Source organism: Pinus tabuliformis, chromosome 1_1 (assembly GCF_031772625.1).
Source record: "Pinus tabuliformis cultivar Carrire ecotype Pingquan chromosome 1_1, CPIR1, whole genome shotgun sequence".
Lineage (NCBI taxonomy): Eukaryota > Viridiplantae > Streptophyta > Pinopsida > Pinales > Pinaceae > Pinus > Pinus tabuliformis.
In genome coordinates, this window is record NC_142297.1 from 335,344,361 (window position 1) to 335,365,268 (window position 20,908).

The window sequence follows — 20,908 nt, forward strand, 5'->3', positions numbered from 1 at the left end:
AATTGGCTAAAAAATAAGTTGAGTTTAAATCAGCGATATCTCCCTCATCCGGACTCCGATTTGACTAATTTTTTTGTTTGAAATTGGGTATTTTTTCACAAATAATCCAGATCTGTAATTAGATTATTCAGATTGTGCACTAGAACGTACAGATCTGCACCGCAAACCCGCTGACTAGAAAAAATGTCTGCAACCCAACTGATTTTTAAATCTTGACTTCGATTCGGCCGATTTTTTTTGTGAAATCGGGTATTTTTCCACAAAAAATTTAGATCTGCAATTAGATTTTGCAGATTTTGCCTCAAAACGTACAAATTTGATCTACAAATTTGCCCCCCCAAAAAATGTTCGCAACACCATTGATTTTTAAATTAGCGATATCTCCTTCATTCAGGCTCTGATTTGGCCAATTTTTTTTTTGAACTTGGGTATTTTTTTACAAAGAATCCAGATCTGCATTTAGATTTTGTAGATTTTTTCTCAAAATGTATAGATCTGATCTGCAAACTCGCCGCTCTAGAAAGTTCCTGCGAAAAATTAAAAAAAAATTCTCCACTTTTGCCCAAGAAAGTGCTATGATTCCACTTGTTATAGCTCTGATACCACTTGTTATAGATTTGACCTGCAAATATATGAAATGATACCAATGTACCCAATAACTGCAAATAATCACTAGAAATAACAAGATCTGAATATAGATAGAAAATGATTCACTTTATTGATTCAGACCCTTAAGGTAGGGCAACACCATACATTCATTCCTTAAGGAAGGAGAACATTTCACAAGCCATATGGCTGTTCATACAATAATCCTTGACACCTCTCAATGTGGAGTCTCTAGCCTCTATATAGGCCTCATACATACAATACCATGGGTCATTACCATGGTTCCCTCAATACCATCTATCTAATACCATGCGCCCATTACATTATTACTAACTACTTGTGGTCCCTTACATGATACGGGTTAACCACCTTATGTATTACTATGTCCCATCCCATTATTACATTATTCCCTTGGGTACCTCCCTTTGTACCCCATATTATTCCCCCTAGGTATATAACATAACAATTGTGAAATGAAATACTGATTCATCCCCTCTTAGTATTTCCAACAATTGGTTTCAGAGCTAGTATCTTCACTCACATCCTAACAGCTGTAAGGTAGATCCTTAGAACAAAAATGGAAAGATCAAGGAAGAAAGGCTCCAAACCTTTTGAAGATGTCTCTTCATCAGTCAAAAATTCAGATTAAAACCAGGTTGTCAAAGCCCCCATGTTGAAAGGAACAAATTTTGAAGTATGGAAGGGTAGAATGAAATTCTTTTCGATGGCTCAAGGTTTTGATGTTTTGGAATCAATGATTACTAGAAACACAATGGAAGAAGAGTCCAAGGAACATAGTGCAAGAGCAATAAAGGCAATCTTGAGTGGGCTACCAAATCCTATAAAGGTCAAAGTGGAGAAATGTTCATCAGCAAAAGAGCTTTGGGAAAAGCTTCAAGATCTTCATTCAAAAGGATTATTAGTCGTGACCCGTGATCAAGAAGATGATGACGCAGAACACAAAGACGAACCAAAGAAGATAATTGAAAATAAAGATGAGGGCACCAATTTCATAAAGGAAGATGATTAAGAAATTTCTGAAGTTGAAGTTGAAATACATTTCAAGTCAAAGCTTGTAGTTGCCCTAGAAGAAATTAACAATTTGAAAAGGAAAAATGAGGAAGTCAAAAAACAAGTACAAGATGTTGATCATGACCTTGACAAAAAAAAAATGGAACTTGACCTTTTCAAGCTTCAAGTACAAGAAAGGGATGAGTATCTTAACAAACTTAAGAGAGAATTGCGGCAGAACAAGAAGGGACATCATGGAGAAATCAAATCCATGACAAATCAGTTAGACAAAGCAAAAAGAAAGGAAGACAATTGGACAAATTATCTTAAACAAAGAGCTAAAGAATTGAGCAAAGCTGAAGTAGAAATTTGTTAATATAAAGAAGTTTCCTCTCTTAAAACTCAGCTGGAAAAAGCAAAGAAACAAGCACAAGGAGTTGAAATAGTTATGGAAGGGTTGGTCCTTCTGGAAGGACAAGTTAGTGAAGTAGAAAAAGAAAGGAATCCATCGCATACCAACTGGAAGAAAAAGATGAAGAAATTTTTAAATTGAAATCAGATGTCACCTCTCTCAAGGTCCAATCATGTGAAGCAATAAGGATGAAGGAAGAAATGGAGAACCATCTAGCAAAGAAGGATGAAGAATGCAAGAAGATGTAAGAAGAAATTAATATCCTAAGGAAAGAAGTTGATCAATTGAACAAGAGTCTAAAGAGCTCTCAAACCCTAGAAATGTTGATGCCCATAGTTCCAGCAAAAGTAAGGAGATTAATCAATATAACCTTGGAAGAAACCCTACTCCTAGAAGGTGTCAAGAATGCAAGAGGCATTGGATATCATCAAAGGATCTCAAGGCAGAAAGACTTCAAAAGTTCATCAAGGCAAGCTCCATCCTCCAGGTACCAAAGTATATTTCTTGGTTATTGCTATTTTTGTACAAATTTTTGGCACATGGCAAAACATTGTAGGGCATACAATAAGGACAAATATAATGGCCCTCATCAGCCTCCTAAAAGCAACTTTGCAAGAAGAATTCATGCCTCCTCATTGATAAACAAGCTGGAATGCTTAAAATGCCATAACATTGGACATTTGGCTCGTGATTGTAACTTCACTTGGGTTCCTAAACAAGCTAAAACTATGACAACCAAAGCATGAAAAGATAGCTGGACAAGTTTGGAGAAGGAAGCATATTGAACCAAAAGGAGATCATATGAATGTGTCGTAAATGCTCAAAACATCAATCCATGTTGTTAATTGGATGCAAGCACCATAGGCAGATATGATATTCCAAGTTTTGATGATGATACTCTGCCTACTAGAAGAAGATCATGCATATTATTAGGGGATTGTTGTCAAAATCTTGGACAGATTTGGGTTGGTGGATTGCAAATCCATGGCCACACTGATGGAGGCAAACTTCAAGAAGTTATGTGGGGAAGCTGCGAGACCAGATCTTGTGGATCCTTCTATGTACCGACAACTGATCGTGGCTTTGACGTTTCTATTCAACACGAGACCAAATATATGTTTTGCTATTAACACCTTGAGCTAGTTCATGGTGGAACCTTTGCATACTCATTGGGTGGCCGCAAAACACATGTTGAGATATCTACATGGCATGATCAACTATGGACTGAGATATACCTTAGACGATGAGTTGAGACTGCATGGATATATAGATGCAGATTGGGTAGGGAGTGTTACTGATAAGAAGAGCACATTGGGGTGTTGTTTTAGCTTGGGGTCTGCCATGATTTCCTGGATGAGGAAGAAGCAAAAATCTATTGCTCTTAGTACATCCGAGGTAGAGTATATCATGCCATGCCTCATTCTCGACCAGTATATCATGCCACGCCAGATTAGTCTGTAAGCCATACTAGTTGCAATATATTGGCATGTCAATGATACTTGGCATGGCTTACAGACTAATCTCTTCCTACAGATCAATCTTGACCGATGAGCAGGTTACAAACATTCTCACCAAGCCATTGTCGAAAGCGAAGTTCATATTCTTCAGAGCGCAGCTTGGAGTGCAGGAGAATTTATCCCTCCCTGGGAGGGAACACTGCTAATTGAGAACACTGAGCATATGCTCTCCCCAGTCTTTTGACTAGCCATGGACTTGGTGAAGGGGGATGGGGAATGAGGCTCTTGGGTGAGGGTACTCCTTAAAAGCCATGAACTTGGCTGAGTACATACCCCTGTATACATCTTACCCGCAAGTCACCTTTGTGTCTTTATTGACCAAAGGGCCATAAACTTGGTTAAGCTTGCCAGGATTGCCACATATTTGGCTAGTGGGTGAGGATACTTAGATTTGTGTGATCTTTACCAAGGGAAAACACGCCTGCCATGGACTTGGTTGCGGTAAATTGATCTCCACTAAGTATTGGATGTAGGTGTTCTACCACTTGATTACTGAGGATCAAGTTGGGTGAGGGTCAATTAGTTGGGATAGGGTGTGTGATCTTTACCAAGGTCATTTATGAATGCCATGGACTTGGTTGTGGTAAATCATTCTCACCTATTGTTGCGGGGATCATTCTTCTTCTTCTATGGATCAAGTCATCACTGTTCAGATGAGATGAGATGAGACAAGACGAGATTCTCTTATGTTGAGACATGTACATCCGAGATGAGACTTATGGTGCAGCTGGAAATTCCTCCCTAGTTGAGAGGGAGTGTTGAAAATTGGGTAGATTCGCTTGGAATTTCACCATCAAAATCATTTGCAACCATGGAGAAAAGTCACATTTATGACTTTGACTAGGTCGGCCTCAAAGCCTGCAAGTCAACCCCACCAAAGGAAATGACCTCTCCTAAGTCAACTATAAATAGACCTTTGTTGGACGTCATTTTGTCATCCATCCATCACATCAAATCATCTGAAATTCATAGATTGAGTTCACATGTGCAAAGAAGGGAGGAGGACATTTTCGGCTTTGACCCGAAGTTGACTGAAGCGAACAAAGTTCCTTCTTCAGATTAATTACTCCAAAAGACTTGGAATATAAAAATATCCATGAGGATACAAATATCATATATTAAAATGTCTGAATAAGAATGATGATACAATGAGAATGAGAAACTTGCTTATATACCAAGCATGTGTCTCTTCATGGAGAGTCATGTCTCATTTAGACATGACTCTTCAACCTAATTACTAATTAACTAATCATTATTTATGATTATTATCATTTACATTATTTTACATTATTTCCTATATATTTATTCATAACATTGCCTTCCTCCTCAAAAAGCTTTGTCCTCAAAGCTTGTCGATGAAAAGGCTTGATCTCTTTTTCGGTTTCGAATGTCTTTTCGTCTCAGAATAGTCATCTTCGTCGATACAAGTTGATATGATTTTCTAAGTGACAAACAAAATTGTCGCACTGAGAAGGGATCAGACCATCCTAGATTAATCTTCTGTGGAATATTCTGATTGCTGGAATTTTGTAACGACTTGTCATTGTAGGACTGGACTGAGTTTATTTCAATATTCTTCGGAACGTCAACTTGTTTCTGTTCTGAATGGTACATATACGTAGCTTGATTGAGTTGTCTACTCTCGTGATTCAGATGTCGATATGGAAATTTTTTGGTTTGACTTTCCCTTATTGGGCGTGTGGCAATTTTTCGATTTTCTTCTGGCGAAGATATTGTTGAGTTGGTTACGGACCATTCACTTGGGATGTTCATTGTTTGAACTGCAACATCTAAGTTTGTATTTTCTTTAACTTGCTTGTCTTCTTCTAGAGTTGTGACATTCACTAGATTGGTATCTGTTGTTTTTTTGTCAACTTGAATTCCTACATTTGATGCTTCCTTCTCGATAAGTTGTTGTACTTTGTTTTCTAATGACTTCTTATCCTTCTTAAGTTTCTTAATTTGCGTCAGTAATTTTTCACTATGGTTTTTAAGCCGAGAAACTTCTTCATTTTTGTCAGCAGTGATCTTGTCAACTTCTCCTTGCATATTTTGTAGAACTTTTTTACCTTCTTGAAAAATTACTTTTGTAATATCTTGTATGTCATCTGGCGTTATTGAATTTGGCTTCAATGTAACATCTTGAAATGTTACTTTTTTACTTGGAATATAAAAATATCCACGAGGATACAAATATTATATATTAAAATGTCTGAATAAGAATGATGATACAATGAGAATGAGAGACTTGCTTATATACCAGGCATGTCATGTCTCATTTAGACATGACTCTTCAACCTAATTACTAATTAACTAATCATTATTTATGATTATTATCATTTACATTATTTTACATTATTTCCTATATATTTATTCACAACATTGACTTTCTGTTCTGTTCATGCCTCCATTGGCTTTCTTTGATTGGGCTATTTTTGACCAAATTATTTGACTAATAGAAGAAGAAGAATTGATTAAGGATTTACCCCCTTGTGGGGGTTTTACCTACTCTTTGACCAAAGTCAGTGTCTCATTGTGCTTGGCTATCTTCTATTGTGCTTTTACTGTTTACTGTTCTATCTATAATTGCTTAACTATTATTGAGGTGATTGAAATTGGAAGAAATTGTTTTAAGTGATTATAGCAGCGTAGAACACTGAAAAATTAACATTAGGAGATTAGGGTTAGGGATTTTGGCTGAATGAAATTATAAAATAAGCCTAAGGGAGAGATGAAGACACACGATTGTGGAGGAAGTGATTTTCTCCAGACTGAGAGGCTTGACTAGACTGAAGATAAGTGAGGAGAAAGCAGGGACTTTTAGGAGAAATTCAGGGAGGCTGAGCTTAGGAAAGGAGGAGGTTGACTTGCTGAAGAGGAGGGCTGAATTGTGGAGGAGGCTGAAATATCCAGAGAAGCCGATTTTCTTAGAGTGCGCAGGGGCTGTACGAGGTGAGAAAAAGGGGGCCAATTTGCTGGTGAGACAGGTCTAGTTCTCCAAGGCCAAGTTTCTTTGGAGGGTTGATTTCCAAGGGCCAATTTTTCCAGTGGGGCCAAGTTTCTAGGTTCCCAAGAGTTGCATTTTTTCTATGTATTCTCTCTGGGTCTAGCCCAAAATTTTCCAGAGTTTAATAATATGAAGAAAGACTGTGTTAGGTTCAAATTTTCTGTTGTAGTGAGATCGATCTCTCCATTTTTATTTCTGCCACATTTTATTTTTGAATTAATATACGTGTGTTTATTTTATCAGCAATTTCAGAAATAATTGAGATAAATATTTTCTGGGTTTTTAATAGGTTGTTGAAGTAAAGTAAATCAGATCTGGTGTAAGAGAATTTAACATAAAAAATATGACATTTACATAGAAATTTTGTTACCTTTTTCATCATCTTAGCCTAAATGTATTTTAAATGAAAAATAATTCACATCTCAATATTATTTGATCCTTCTCGGTGCTTGATAGATTCAGACTTAAAGATGGATCTATGCTAGTTTAACAGAAGTGAGATTTTGTATTGAAAGTTTATAATATAATGGGGATAGGGAGTTGGGGATGGTACTTGTATGCACTTCAAGTTAAACTACAGAGAATAGTTGTCATCTCTGTTTTGACCAGACAAAATAAGGAATTTCAGGAACTCTGAAATTCCTCTGTGTTGAAGCCACTCTTCTGGGTGACAAATACGCAGGTTCAATTCCATGAAAAAATAGAAAAATGAGAGTTACAAAATAAGTGAATTTAATATAATTAAAATATTTAAGTCCACTGGTGACCACAAAGGGTCAATGAGAACATTGAGAAGATTAAAGACATGAATATATATTTTTGAATTTCAACTGATGTAAAAAAATGCATTTTCCTTTGTCCATGGTTGTGGACTAGTAGCCTGAGATGGTTTGGAATTTGTGTTGAACTCTATTTCGCTATACAGAGAAGGATAATAAACTGCCAGTCATCACTATATTCGGCAACCTTTACATCTAGAGGCTAAATCCCAGTTGTTCTGTCATGATTGTTAACTTGTCTTTCCAGTCATTAATCATAAGATGAAATGCCAATCACATTAAAACTTTGGTGTTACTAATTATCATTCATATGTTCTACAGATATTTGCATTTGTTGTAACTTGATGAAGTGTGCAGCATTAGAATTGGAGATAAGGTTATGGCCTATTTTGGATATTAATGCACTAAAATCTAGATGCACTTTTCTAGATAGAGTCACATCGAATGACAGCTTATGCAATGCTAAGATTTGGCTTGCAAAATGTCTTCCTTTGCATTATATTTTCATGATTGAGTTCAGAAAAATGATATCCAATATACTGAGCACGACTAATGCTTATTAACTGTATTGCTTTACAGTTTCTGCTGACTCGAGTCATTCAGATATGGAGATCCAAGCAGATGAAATGACTATAAATTCATCGATTATGGGGTTGAGCAGTTCCAGTACTCACAATATTTTCAAAATATATAGAAATGTGGACTCGGGGATTGTAAAACTTCAGAATCTAAGGTTGTAAATATTTTTTCCTTGTACTGTTCTGACATGTGACGGGTTGCTTGAAAGATTTTATAGTAGTATTGCTATTGTGTTTTGATTGAATTATGCAATATTGTCATGGTTTTGTTTCTGCATTTATCTTGTACCTCTGTTGGTTAGGGTATTTAGTTCTTTTTCCATTGCTCTTTTCTCCTTTACATATAGGGATGGGAGATGCTTTTGTACTCCTACTCTCTTGTATTTACACTGGATCTACTTCAGAGTGGCATTGACCCGCTATTCTAATCATTCTTTGGATGTCTATTTAAAATTATCTCATAAGTGACCTCGAAGACAGATTGGCAGTGATGAAAACATTAATGTTTATTGTTGTGTGTGTATTTTTGAAAGACAGGTGGCATTAATGAACACGTGAGTGTCTATTGTTATGTAGCAGACACAGTTATATAAGTTACTATATGTGTGTGTATAACTTACTATATACATAGATGTATGTATGTTACTATGCATAGATATATGTAGAAATGAATGTACAAATTCATCCAAGCATTTAAAAAAAGAAACAAGGGTTTATATTAAATGTACACAAAATTTACGAATGGTCTCCGCTATACATCCGGGCAGAAAATATACAAAATGATTGGAGATTTTAAAAATCTCCCTTAGCTATTCCTTAAAAATAAAAGAATTACTGCACGAAGAGGGTAATGTCCTTAAATATGTTATACTTAGAATTGTTAAATAAAAAAGCGTAAATGCAGATTTAACTTCCACAAGCAAAACAAAATCAAACAGACTAGTGGGGTAGTATTGTGCGATTTAGACTTGTAAAGGATGTTGCTTTATACTTAAGTTGTGTCATCCATCTTTCCTCTATGCAGGGTCTGAGAGGATTTTCCAGCCATGCCATTTGTAGGAGATTGAGTCTGGGGAACACTTTACCTTCAGGTGTCCCAGATATTATGAAATTTGAGGAAGGTTTTATTGCTTGTTCATTGACTCATATAGTTCCTTAGTGACCTTATTGAGCTACCCTAATCAAGGATACCTAGCATTATTTCTTTGGGAGATGGTTATGCATAGGTGAGAGACATTGTGGGACCTCTCTATTTCTACTTCCAATAGGCTTGTTACTTCTACCTTTCACTGTATCTTGGCTAGTGGAAATCCTCGAAGGAGGCTGAAATTCACAAGTAATGATGAGATGAGATGTGAGGTGACTTCTCTTTATATGAGGTCTACCTCACCTAATATTAGCCTAAGAAGCCTCTAAAACAAGTTTGATAAGTAAACCTTGGGTTACAAGCCAACACACTAGCTTAATGCAAAATTATGCCATAAATGACCCACACATGTGAGCCGTAAGCCTCAAAATGCAGAGTTCATTCCCTTTTTGGGCTCCAAATATCATTTCATATTGAGATGAAAGCTGAAAATGTGTTTGTGTCATTGTCATCCATCATTTGAGGAGTACCCCTCAAATCCACCTCAAATTAGCCTCCGGGGTCCAAATCCAACTAGGGTGTCACTACGTCATGTCCATGGGTCTCTAATGGTCAACGCAAGGCCTCCTCTCTCCATCATCAGGGCTCCATCAAGTGCAACAAGCCCTACCTAGTCATCTCATTGAAGACCATCCTCATCTAAGCTCTAAATCATGTCCCGCCCATCAAGTAGTGTTAGGCCAACCCAGGGGCATGCTGGGTCCAATGGTGCAATCATTAAGAATCCTTTGTGCCGTGTCAAAGAAGATCAATGTCTTCCCTCCCGGGGGTGCTCTAGGACATGCATCACCTACTCAATTCATTACAATGGCCAACGCTCTGATGTAAGTGGGCAATGTTACATCTGCTAAGCATCAATCTCTTTGAAAGGCCTAGGTACCCATGGAGTGGGTGCCCTCAAGGTATGGGCTGTTGTGGACCACTTGACAAAATCAACTAAAACTCTAGCGAAAGCAACCATTCATCCGAGACTAAGATCAAATAAGCACCTAAGTGGACCAAACTTGCATGTTAAGGGCATATTAATACTACAAACCTAGACCAACATTTGATATCTAACTAGACCAAGTCTCATAAATATGTTCCATACCTTGATAGAGGTGGCTAATGGTCAACCCTATTAGGTGTGCTTCATGTGCCCAAGGGGAGGTGGCTTGTAATGTTTCCGAGGGATTAATTGGCCCAAGGTAGGAAGTAGTCTATTGATCCCTGTAGGCTATAGTCCTTGATCAAGGGGAAAACCCCAAAATATCCAATGTTGGCAAGTTTTGGGACAATTGGGGCAAAAAAGCCCAAAGTTGGGGCTTTGGGTGAACATCACTCAATTAATTAAAGATAAAATCCCCCTCATGGAAATCTATAAATACGAGAGGCTTAGAGGCACGTGGGCATCATTGGATTGGATCATTTTGTCTCTATTTATCTTTGTGCTTGAGGCTCTGAGCGTTTAAGACCCCTTTTACTCTTGGACTAGTTTTGGTGGAGGTGATCCCACCCTACCTAGTCACCTTTCACCTGTTCTGGCATAGGTTGTTGGAAATAACTCTAGTTTGGTTTGTGAATTTGACATTTTTGTTTGTTTTGGCACAGGGAATTTAATTATCCAAGGAGCAAGGAGGTTGTGGTGGAAGTTTTGAAGCAAGGCAGATCATTAAGACGGGCTGAGGTTTTCTATGGTAGCCGTAGTTCCTTGTGAGGTAAAAACTGAACGAAACTGCATGTGGCTAATTACCTTAGACAGAGCGGGACTCAAGTGGCCAAATCCTTTTGAAACCTGTCTGTAGCAGGCCGCAGTCCATGAGATTTATAGAGTACGTACACTTGAAGATTGACAAATTATTTGAGACTAAAACCACAATGGATTCCTGAAGCAGTTGCACGCTCTTCGTAAGGTTGGAATCACTTGAAGCTATGTCTGCGTATATTTGCGCATGAACAAAAGCAACCCCAAACCATTCAAAGGTCTGGAATTGGGCTGAAGTCTGAGAGAAGCGGGTTTGGAAGAAGACTTGAAGCAAATTCTTAGACAAACAACTACATAGATCACTCGCCACCATTTCAGAGGCAAATCAAATTAACTCTATGACAGTATGATCTTTCGGTCCTTGACGCTTATACAATGATCAAAGTTCGCATTTTAGATTCAGAGGCAAGCACATAAGTCAGGTTAGAGGGCAGCTAGAGTTCGCAAAACCCTTGAAGTGTCTTGCACATGTCTTAAGGAAATCCGCACTTCGACAAGACAAGGGTTCATATTGGAATTAGTTTGGCATTTTCTTATGGTTAGAATGTAAAAACTATAGTAGGATCAAAAGACAATAGTTCGTATCTAATCTGTTGTATTGGAATCATTACAACTGCACTGTGCTAGTGAGGTTTTAATAAACAGTTGGATTTGGATCATAACAATATTGTTGCATTATCGATTTATCAATTTGTAGCTTGTTCTATAAAGTTTGATATATTTTTTCTATTGGAGTGGCTATTTCTTTGAATTCTTTTACTAAAACCCTAGTGCCTAGGAAAACCTAGGAAAAAAAATTGCTAGAATCTCACATGACATTTGCAAGTGTTGATTTTTCCTTGGCATTTCAGAATCAGGTTTTTGTCTAAGATCACAATCACAAACACATTGAAATAACACAACATTAGCACTTTGCACAACAAAATATGTACAACAACAAATCTATCGAGTGCACAAGGGATTTTTTCAACCCAAAACTTGTTATATTACAATCTTTAATACAACATAGGGCTCCCGTACTAGGGATCATGTCCCTTATAATTAGCATTGATACAAGAACAACTAGGGCTTGATGTCAACAACTTATGACTATCAATCTACCCTTGAACAAGATACACTTGACTTGCTGATGTAGCACTTCCACAACCCTTACAGTCCATGTACCTTGAACACTTTTGGCAGGTCCTTTTGCCACCTCTTCTGCTGCTCACAATTCTTTTGCAGTTTCAGAATGCTTGCATCTTCAACTTACCAATTTGCCTCTATCAATCCCTTAGCTGATCCAAAGGTGGTTGATCTTAGGCTCTACAATCTACCCTCTAACAACCCTCTTGCTCCACCAAGAAGTCCTCTCTTAGGGTCGTCACAATTTTTCCCTCTTATCAATGATATACCCACTTGCACTCACTGAACTAAGGCATCACCAAAGAGCCTTCTTTCAGAGTTCTTGTTGCTCCAAAAACATCTGATCACAGGCTCGAACAACCTGCCCAGATAACAATGGTTTAACACATAAAATTCATTGTCCTTATGGCTTATAAACCAGCCCACACGCAACCTCTTTACAACATAAAAGATGACTGAACTAGGGCATACTAAAATGTGTTGATTTGGGGTAGCATCGAATGTGCTCTAGCTATGAAAATTGGTGGAGAGGCTAAAGCACATGAGATCTACAAGACCCAGAAATGGTTTGGACAGATTGTACCCGGTTTGGGAGATATTAAAATAATTATTATTTTTAATGGAGTTCCTAAGTCTAAACTTAGGAAAAATAAAATATTAATGGGTATTAATATAAAACTGGGTTAGAAGGGTCTAAAAGTCATGGATCAAGCCAAATCTAATCTTAGCCGTTGATTAGAGATTTAATCTCGGCCGCTGATGGACCAACGAGAAAAGTATACGAAGAGGCTTGAGGGTCAGTTGGAGAACACACTGAGGGAGACAGACCAGTTCGATTTCTGGAGCAGGGTTAGCTGAGAAATTTGAACTAGTGGTCTGGAGTGTAGCAGGAGGCAGCGAGTACAGAACAGAGAGTTGGGAACAACACCAGAAGACTAACACAGAGGTTGGAGAGGCAAATGCAAAGCCTCTTTGGCAGACGTAGAGGCAACAGACTGCAGAGTCACTGGAGGGCCTGCGTGGGTGACGCAGAGAGGCCCAGTGCTGACGCAGAGAGGTAGGGGCTGACGCAGAGGGTTTGGGAGTTACGCAAAGGCCAGCCGAGCTAACGCTGAGACTGGGAGAAGTGCTGGAGAATTTTCTCTCTGTTGGGTAAGCTTGTTTGGCACCCAGTTGTACTGAAGAATTGCTGAATAATAAAATCCTCCCTTGTTGCATTGGTTTTCCCACATTGGGTTTTTCCAGGGATTGTTGTCCAAAATATCCGTGTCGATGTGTTGATTCTTGTGCATGTGTTTGTTTTTGTATTATGGTGTGATATCTGCAGCAGAATTTATTTTAATGTTTATTGAAGGATTTTCATAAATAACTTATTGGGAAAATAAGTAGGTAAAATAAATCAGTTGTTGCAGTGATAGAATTTTTTCATGGTATCAGAGTAAGTAATCAGAGACAGGAAGGGAAAATCAATTATGGGTTGAGACCATGATGCAGAGGCATCTACGTCAGGAGACTCGCACATTTTCAGAAAATTGCACAAGAGAAAGTGATTTTGATTTCTCTATGTTGGCTTCCAGGCTGGAAGAAGTGGATTGTGTGACTAGCTCTGCATCATCAGAGGTGTGGTATATAGACAGTGGAGCCTCTTGGCATATGACGGGAATTCGGGAATGTTTCTCAGACTATCGGGAGGAGAAGATGAACTTTCAGATCACCATGGCGGACAAGGCAAATTACACTCCAGTAGGGAGGGGTACCATAGTTTTTCAAACAGAAACGGGAGAGCGGTTCCGTGCTTCTAGTGTGCTGCATGTACCAGGATTGGGGATGAACTTACTTTCCGTGTCGCAACTTTAAGGCAAAGGCTATGACGTTTTCTTCATCAAGGAGAAAGTATTTGTCAAACACCTGAGCTGGAAAAAGAAAGCGCAGATCGGGATAAAAAATAATAGGTTGTACAGACTACAACTAGAATCACTAATGGCACTAATAAGCAGTCATGGAGATGAGGATTTGAACGAACTGTGGCACAGAAGAATGAGACATTTACACCATGGGGCTCTGAGAATTCTCAGGAGCACTGTAACAGGATTTCCGGATCTTAGTACGGAACAAGATGATGTATGCAGAGGATGTGCTCTAGCAAAAGTATGCCAAAGCAACATTTCATAGGAGTAAAAACAGGGCCAAGAGTGTACTAGGATTGATACACTCAGATATTTGCGGACCCATGTCCACTAAAGCTCTTAGTGGTGCAGAGTACTTCTTCACCTTCATTGATGACCACTCAAGGAAAACTTGGATTTATTTTCTGAAAATCAAGGACAATGTTTTCTGTTGATTCAAAGATAGTGGAGAATCTGACTGGGAAGAAAATAAAATTTTTGCTCTCAGATAGTGGTAGAGAGTATGTCGATAAGGACTTCACTGATTTTTGCGCTAAGGAGGGCATCAAAAGAGAGTGGACAACTCCTTACAATCTGGAGCAGGATGGAGATAGTGGTAGAGAGTATGTCGATAAGGACTTCACTGATTTTTGCGCTAAGGAGGGCATCAAAAGAGAGTGGACAACTCCTTACAATCTGGAGCAGGATGGAGTAACAGAAAGAAAGAACAGGACTATTTTAGAAGCAGCTAGGGCCATGATGTATGATCAGGATATGCCAAAATTCCTGTTGGCAGAAGCATGCAACACAACAGTCTATGTTCAGAATATAACTCCTCGTCGGGCATTGGGCAAGATTACTCCAGAGAAAGTCTTCACAGGGAAGACGTCTGAAGTCAGTGATTTCAAGATATTTGGGAGCTTAGCGTATTGCCGCATACCCGAGCAAAAGAGGAAGAAGCTGGATCAAACTGCAGAGAAAGGATATCTAGTGGGATATAAAAAGAACACTGAGGCATACATAATCTATCTTCTAGGGAGCAGGAAGGTGGTAGTAGTTAGACAAGATGTGAAGTTCATGGAGGATAGGGCTTTCAGAAAATCTCGAGAAATGCCTTCCAAGGAGTAGTCAAAAGAGGAACCGTTGGTCAAACCTCGTCAACCAACGGAAGAAAAGAATTCTTCCTCGGGTCAAGAAGAATCACAGGATGAGAAGGAGCTAACAGAAGCACCTGCTGGCAGAGGAAGAACGAGTAGGGAACTTCGTCAGATTCTGCGAGATGCAAAGGACTTCATCAGTGCGCCAAGGAACAATAAGAGGGAGCGAAAACAACCAGATAGATATCAGGCATTAGTAGCTCAGGATGGGGAGCCTGCTAGTTTTTCAGGAGGCAACTCAACATCAGGTTTGGCTGGATGCGATGGTAGAGGAGTACAACTCCATAATGGTGAACGATGTCTGGGAGGTAGTGCCAAGGCCTCAAGACAGATTAGTGGTAGGTTTGAGATGGATCTACAAGATCAAATACACTGCAGACTACAATGTTGAGAAATACAAAGGTAGGTTTGTGGCTAAGGGGTATGCTCAGAAGGAAGGAATTGACTACGAAGAGACCTTCGCCCCAGTAGCCAGGGATACATCTATTAGAACCGTGATATCTCTTGCAGCACAGATGGGGTGGGAGATTCATCAGATGGATGTCAAAACGACATTTCTGAATGGAGTGATAGAAGAAGTATACATTGAACAACCAGGGGGCTTTGAGACACATGAGAAGAAGTCTCATGTATGCAGATTGAAAAAAGCCTTGCATGGGTTGAAATAGGCACCTAGAGCATGGTATGGTCAAATCAATGGCTACTTGTAGAAAATGGGATTTGTCAAGAGTGATGTAGATCCAAATCTCTACTATCTGGTTGTAGAGAATGAGCTTCTAATCTTAGTATTATATGTGGATGATCTCTTTCTAACAGGATCATCCAGGCTCATAGGGGATTGCAAGAAGAATCTAGCCATGGAATTCGACATGAAGGATTTGGGACGAATGCATTATTTCCTGGGGTTGGAAGTTTGGCAGCAAAAGGGGGAGATCTTCCTTGGGCAAGGGAGATATGCTACAGAAATCCTGAAGAGATTCAAGATGGAGGACTGTAGACCCATGGCTACTCCAATGATAACCAACTGGAAGAAGATTGATGCATCAGAAGACAAGGATGTTGATCCCACCTTATACAGGCAACTCATAGGGTCCCTGATGTATCTGGTCAATACCAGGCCAAACATTTGCTACGCTGTCAACACCCTCAGTCAGTTCATGGTGGAGCCGAAGAGGGCGCACTGGGCAGCAGCCAAACATGTTCTCAGGTATTTACAGGGAACAATTGATTATGGACTCTTGTACACCAGGAGTAAGGATATCAAATTGAGTGGATTTACTGATGCAAATTGGGCAAGAAGTTCAGTGGATCGGAAAAGTACCTCTGGGTACTGTTTCAACATTAGATCAGGAATGACCTCATTAAACAGAAATTCGTGGCTATGAGCTCAGCGGAGGCAAAATATATGGCTGCGAGCACAACTTCGTGTGAGGCCATATGGCTTAGAAAATTGCTTGTAAACCTATTCAGAAGAAAGATGGAGGCGACCAGGATCATGTGCGATAATAAGAGTTGCATCAAACTCTCCGAGACTCCAATGTTTCATGATCGGTCAAAGCATATTGATATCCGATGTCATTTATCAGATACTGTGTCCAACGAGGATCTGTACAGTTGAGCTACACTCCTACAGGAGAACAAGTGGCCCCTTGGAAGAACAAAGTTTGATTATTTCAAGGAAAAGACGGGGATCATAAAGAATCCATTTTAGTAGCAAAAATGGGGATAATGTTGCCGTGCAGTAGCAGTCAGTAGTAACACGATGCAGCATGATGAGAAGAGGTTGCAGTGCAGAGGCAATGTTGGGAGAAAGGACCAACAACAGCACAGATGCAGAGGGAGCTGCTGTATTGATGCAGCAGTGGCAGTGACAGAGCCATGGGCAGCAGTACAGGATGCAGCAGTGTAGAGGATGTTGGGCGGGGAGGCCTAGCATCAGCACAGGTACCGGTGCTGTATAATCAAAGTGATGCTCAGTGTGGAGTATTACTAGAGCATAGTCCTCGCTACGAGGGAGTGTTGATTTGGGGTAGCATCGAATGTGCTCTAGCCATGAAAATTGGTGGAGAGGCTAAAGCACATAAGATCTCCAAGACCCGAAATGGTTTGGATAGATTGTACCCGGTTTGGGAGATATTAAAATAATTAATATTTTTAATAGAGTTCATAAGTCTAAACTTAGGAAAAATAAAATATTAATGGGTATTAATATAAAAATGGGTTAGAAAGGTCCAAAAGTCGTGGATCAAGCCAAATCTAATCTTAGCCGTTGATTAGAGATTTAATCTCGGTCGTTGATGGACCAATGAGGAAAGTATAAGAAGAAGCTTAAGGGTCAGTTGGAGAACACACTAAGTGTAGAAATTTTGAATAATTAATCACTTATTCACAGAGATTATCCCGATTATGCACTATTGCGGAATACATGCACAATACATAACCTCCTCTACGTTGATCATCAATTTAGCAGCATTAAAAACAATGAAACATCAATCGCATGCACACATTAACATAGTATGTAACCCGGGGAAAGCATACAGCTGAAAACCCACACTATCTGTATATTATAATGATAGAGAACATGTAACAATACATAGTACAATACTCCTCACAAGTACTCAGTACTATCTCCACCTGTTACACACAAAACTAGCTCAGATCTGATCAATCACAGCTCAAATCTCCTCCACTGCTTTGCCTGCCTCCACTGCGCAATCCTGCAAGAGAAATCAATCACTCTGTGAAATCGAATTCCTTTGGTTATACTACGCAAGCCTCATGGGCAATCTCCATCCATGCATGTGCAAATCTCATGCACAACTATAGTCACAACTGATAGCAATCTCAACCTCTAACACCTGTCTCCACTGAACTGTACATGCACTGAGTCAACTGATGTATTCTTCAGTTGCTTTATGAGTTAATAATTAGTGAATTAATTAATATTTAATTCACACAACTCATCACTAGAGTATTCTTTAGTTAGACTAAAATACAACTAGTTCAACAAAGTCAAACTGAACACAATTCCATCAACTCCACAATCAACTCCACCAAACTCAACCACATGAGTTCTAACTGATGTCCTGCATGCAATAGCTCAACTGACCCACAAAGAAAGCGTATTTCCTTCTGACAGCTGCATGTGCCACATCTGTAGCTCAAACTGAAGTGCTCTAAGAGGATAAGATAATGTTTATAGTCCAAATATTATTATGAGACAATAATATTCGACTGTTTTATTTTTAGCCTGGCAGTCTAAAAATAGAAACCTGCCCATATGTCTAAAAATAGAAGTCCATCTATTTTTAACGACATGACCAATCATCCACAAATAGCATACTGCAACTCATAGACCATGATCCATAGGTCTAAAAATAGACAGTCTAAAAATAGACTTTGCGCCAAAAATAGCATGCGGGCCCACTTAGTGACGACGACTTCTTTCCACTAAGCTCCATCATCTTGTTGCATTCTCAACACTCCCTCTCAACAAGATATGGATTATCAGCAACCCCTATCCTGCCTCGGTGGTATTTGAATTTGCTCCTGCTGAGCGCCTTCGTCAAGATATCAGCGTCCTGATCTTCTGTTGGAATGTATGAAAGTAACATGACTCTCCGCTGCACACAATCTCTGATATGATGGTACCTGATGTCAATGTGTTTGGATCTATCATGAAATACTGGATTAGTCGAGAGTTTAATGCAACTCTGGTTATCACAGTAAATCACAGTAGGCTCCAAGTGAGAACCGAACAACCCAACCAGGATGTTCCTCATCCATATAGCCTTGCATGCAGCCAAACTTGCTGCCATATACTCGGCCTCTACTGAATTGAGTGCCATGGATCTCTGCTTTCTGCTGTACCAAGAAACTGCTGTCGACCCGATACTGAAGACCCCTCCTGATGTGCTCTTTCTGTCCGTTGGGCTCCCTGCCCAATTTGCATCCGTGAAGCCACATAGCTTCACCTCATCCTCCTGTCTGTACCACAAACCATATACCCGATGTGCCTCTCAAATAACGCAATACATGCTTGCTTGCCTTCTAGAAGAGCTTGGTTGGCTTAACCATAGCTTGTGAACGCTGGTTAACAGCATAGCATATATCGGGTCGTGTATTGACCAGATACATAAGCGACCCCACCAACTGTCGATAAACAGTGGCATCCACTTTTTCTGCTGAAGTGGCATCCTCCTTCCTCCAACCTCCAGGAAGAGGAGTATCAATAGGCTTGCAGCCATGCATATTGAACTTCTCCAGTATCTCCCGAGCATACTTACCCTGAGAAACAAATAGTCCATCACTGCGCTGCCAAATTTCCAATCCCAGGAAATAATGATGGAGGCTCAAGTCCTTCATCTCAAACTCCTTAGCAAGATCATCCTTGCATGAAAGTATCAACAACTCATAACCTGTTAGAATCAAATCATCTACATAAAGTACAATGATAAGAAACTTACTCTCCACCACAATCTGGTATAGGTTAGGATCCGCCTCACTCTTGGAGAATCCAAGTCCGGTGAAATAACTGTCTATCCGTGTGTACCAATCACGTGGTGCTTGTTTCAACCCATACAGTGCTCTCTTGAGCCTACACACATGCGACTCGCTGCTGAAGATCTCGAAATCTTCGGGCTGCTCAATGTACACCTCCTCCTCAATGACTCCGTTGAGGAATGCAGTCTTCACATCCATCTGATGAATGTGCCATCCCATCTGTGCTGAGAGAGCAAGAATCGTCCGTATGGAAGAATACCTTGCGACAGGTGCAAAGGTCTCCTCATAATCGATCCCCTCTATTTGTGAAAAGCCTCGGGCAACAACTCTTGCCTTGTACTTCTCCACACTCCCGTCAGCTGCCTGCTTAACTTTGTAGATCCATCTCGAACCCACCACTGATTTCCCTTCCGGTCTTGGGACAATCTCCCATGCATTATTTCTGACAATAGAATCATACTCTTCCACCATGGCATCTACCCATGCGGAATCCTCCACAGCTTCCTTGAAAGAGGTTGGCTCAGTCACAACACATTTGCTCACAAGAGCCATGTATCCAGTGTACCGATCAGGTGATTGTCTCTGCCTGCGTTGGGCTGTAGGTGGTCCTACAACTTTCTCTGCATCTTGAGCCAGTCGCTTAGCTTCTGTCAAGCGCTTTCTCCCTCTGATGGATGGCGCTGCATGAGTGGTCTCTTCCACTCAATGAACTTCGTCCTGTGGCTGATCCACGTCCTGAAGCTCATCCTTAGGAACTAATAGCTCCTCATCTGCATGCAAGTGTGGCTACCTCTCAAGCGAACACTTAATGGCTTTCTCCTCCTGAAATTTTATATCTCGTCGCACAATAGTCTTGCCACTGTCTGGCAAATACACACGATAGTTGTGGGGCGTATCAGTGTACCCCACAAATATCCCAACCTCTACGGTCGGCTCCAACTTCTTCCTGGCATCCTTCGTCACATGCATGTAAACGTTAGCACCAAAAATCCTCAAATGAGAAAGATCAGGCTTCTTACCAGAATAAGCCTCCTCAGGTGTACTCATGCCAAGTATCCTGTGAGGACAACGGTTCTGCACATATACTGCAGTATTGCATGCTTCCGCCCACAAGTGAAGGGGTAGGCCCTGATCATGCAACATCGCCCGTGCAACACCCACGATCGTTTTGTTCTTCCACTCAGCAACCCCGTTTTGCTGTGGGTTATGGGGAGCTATGAGCTCTCTTCGAATCCCTTTTGCACTGCAGAAATCCTTGAACTCGCCAGAGATGTATTCACCACCATTGTCGATCCTAAGAGCCTTCACCTTCTTCCCCGACTCCTTCTCAACTAGTGCTTTGAACTCATAGAACTTTGAGTATGTCTCGCTCTTCTTCTACATGAAGAAGATGCAGCACTCTTGAGAGAAATCATCAACAAAGATCACATAATACC

General features: G+C 40.0%; 1 protein-coding gene across 2 annotated transcripts in view; it reads left to right on the forward strand.

Moving 5' to 3' along the window:
- LOC149212926 (uncharacterized) overlaps positions 1–20,908 on the forward strand; it is a 261,965-nt gene that overhangs the window by 12,306 nt on the left and 228,751 nt on the right. For both annotated transcript variants that reach the window (XM_089391933.1, XM_089391932.1), the window contains exon 2: positions 7,912–8,065. In XM_089391933.1, the coding sequence (XP_089248059.1) occupies positions 7,912–8,065 (154 nt within the window). The remainder of the gene's footprint in view (positions 1–7,911; positions 8,066–20,908) is intronic.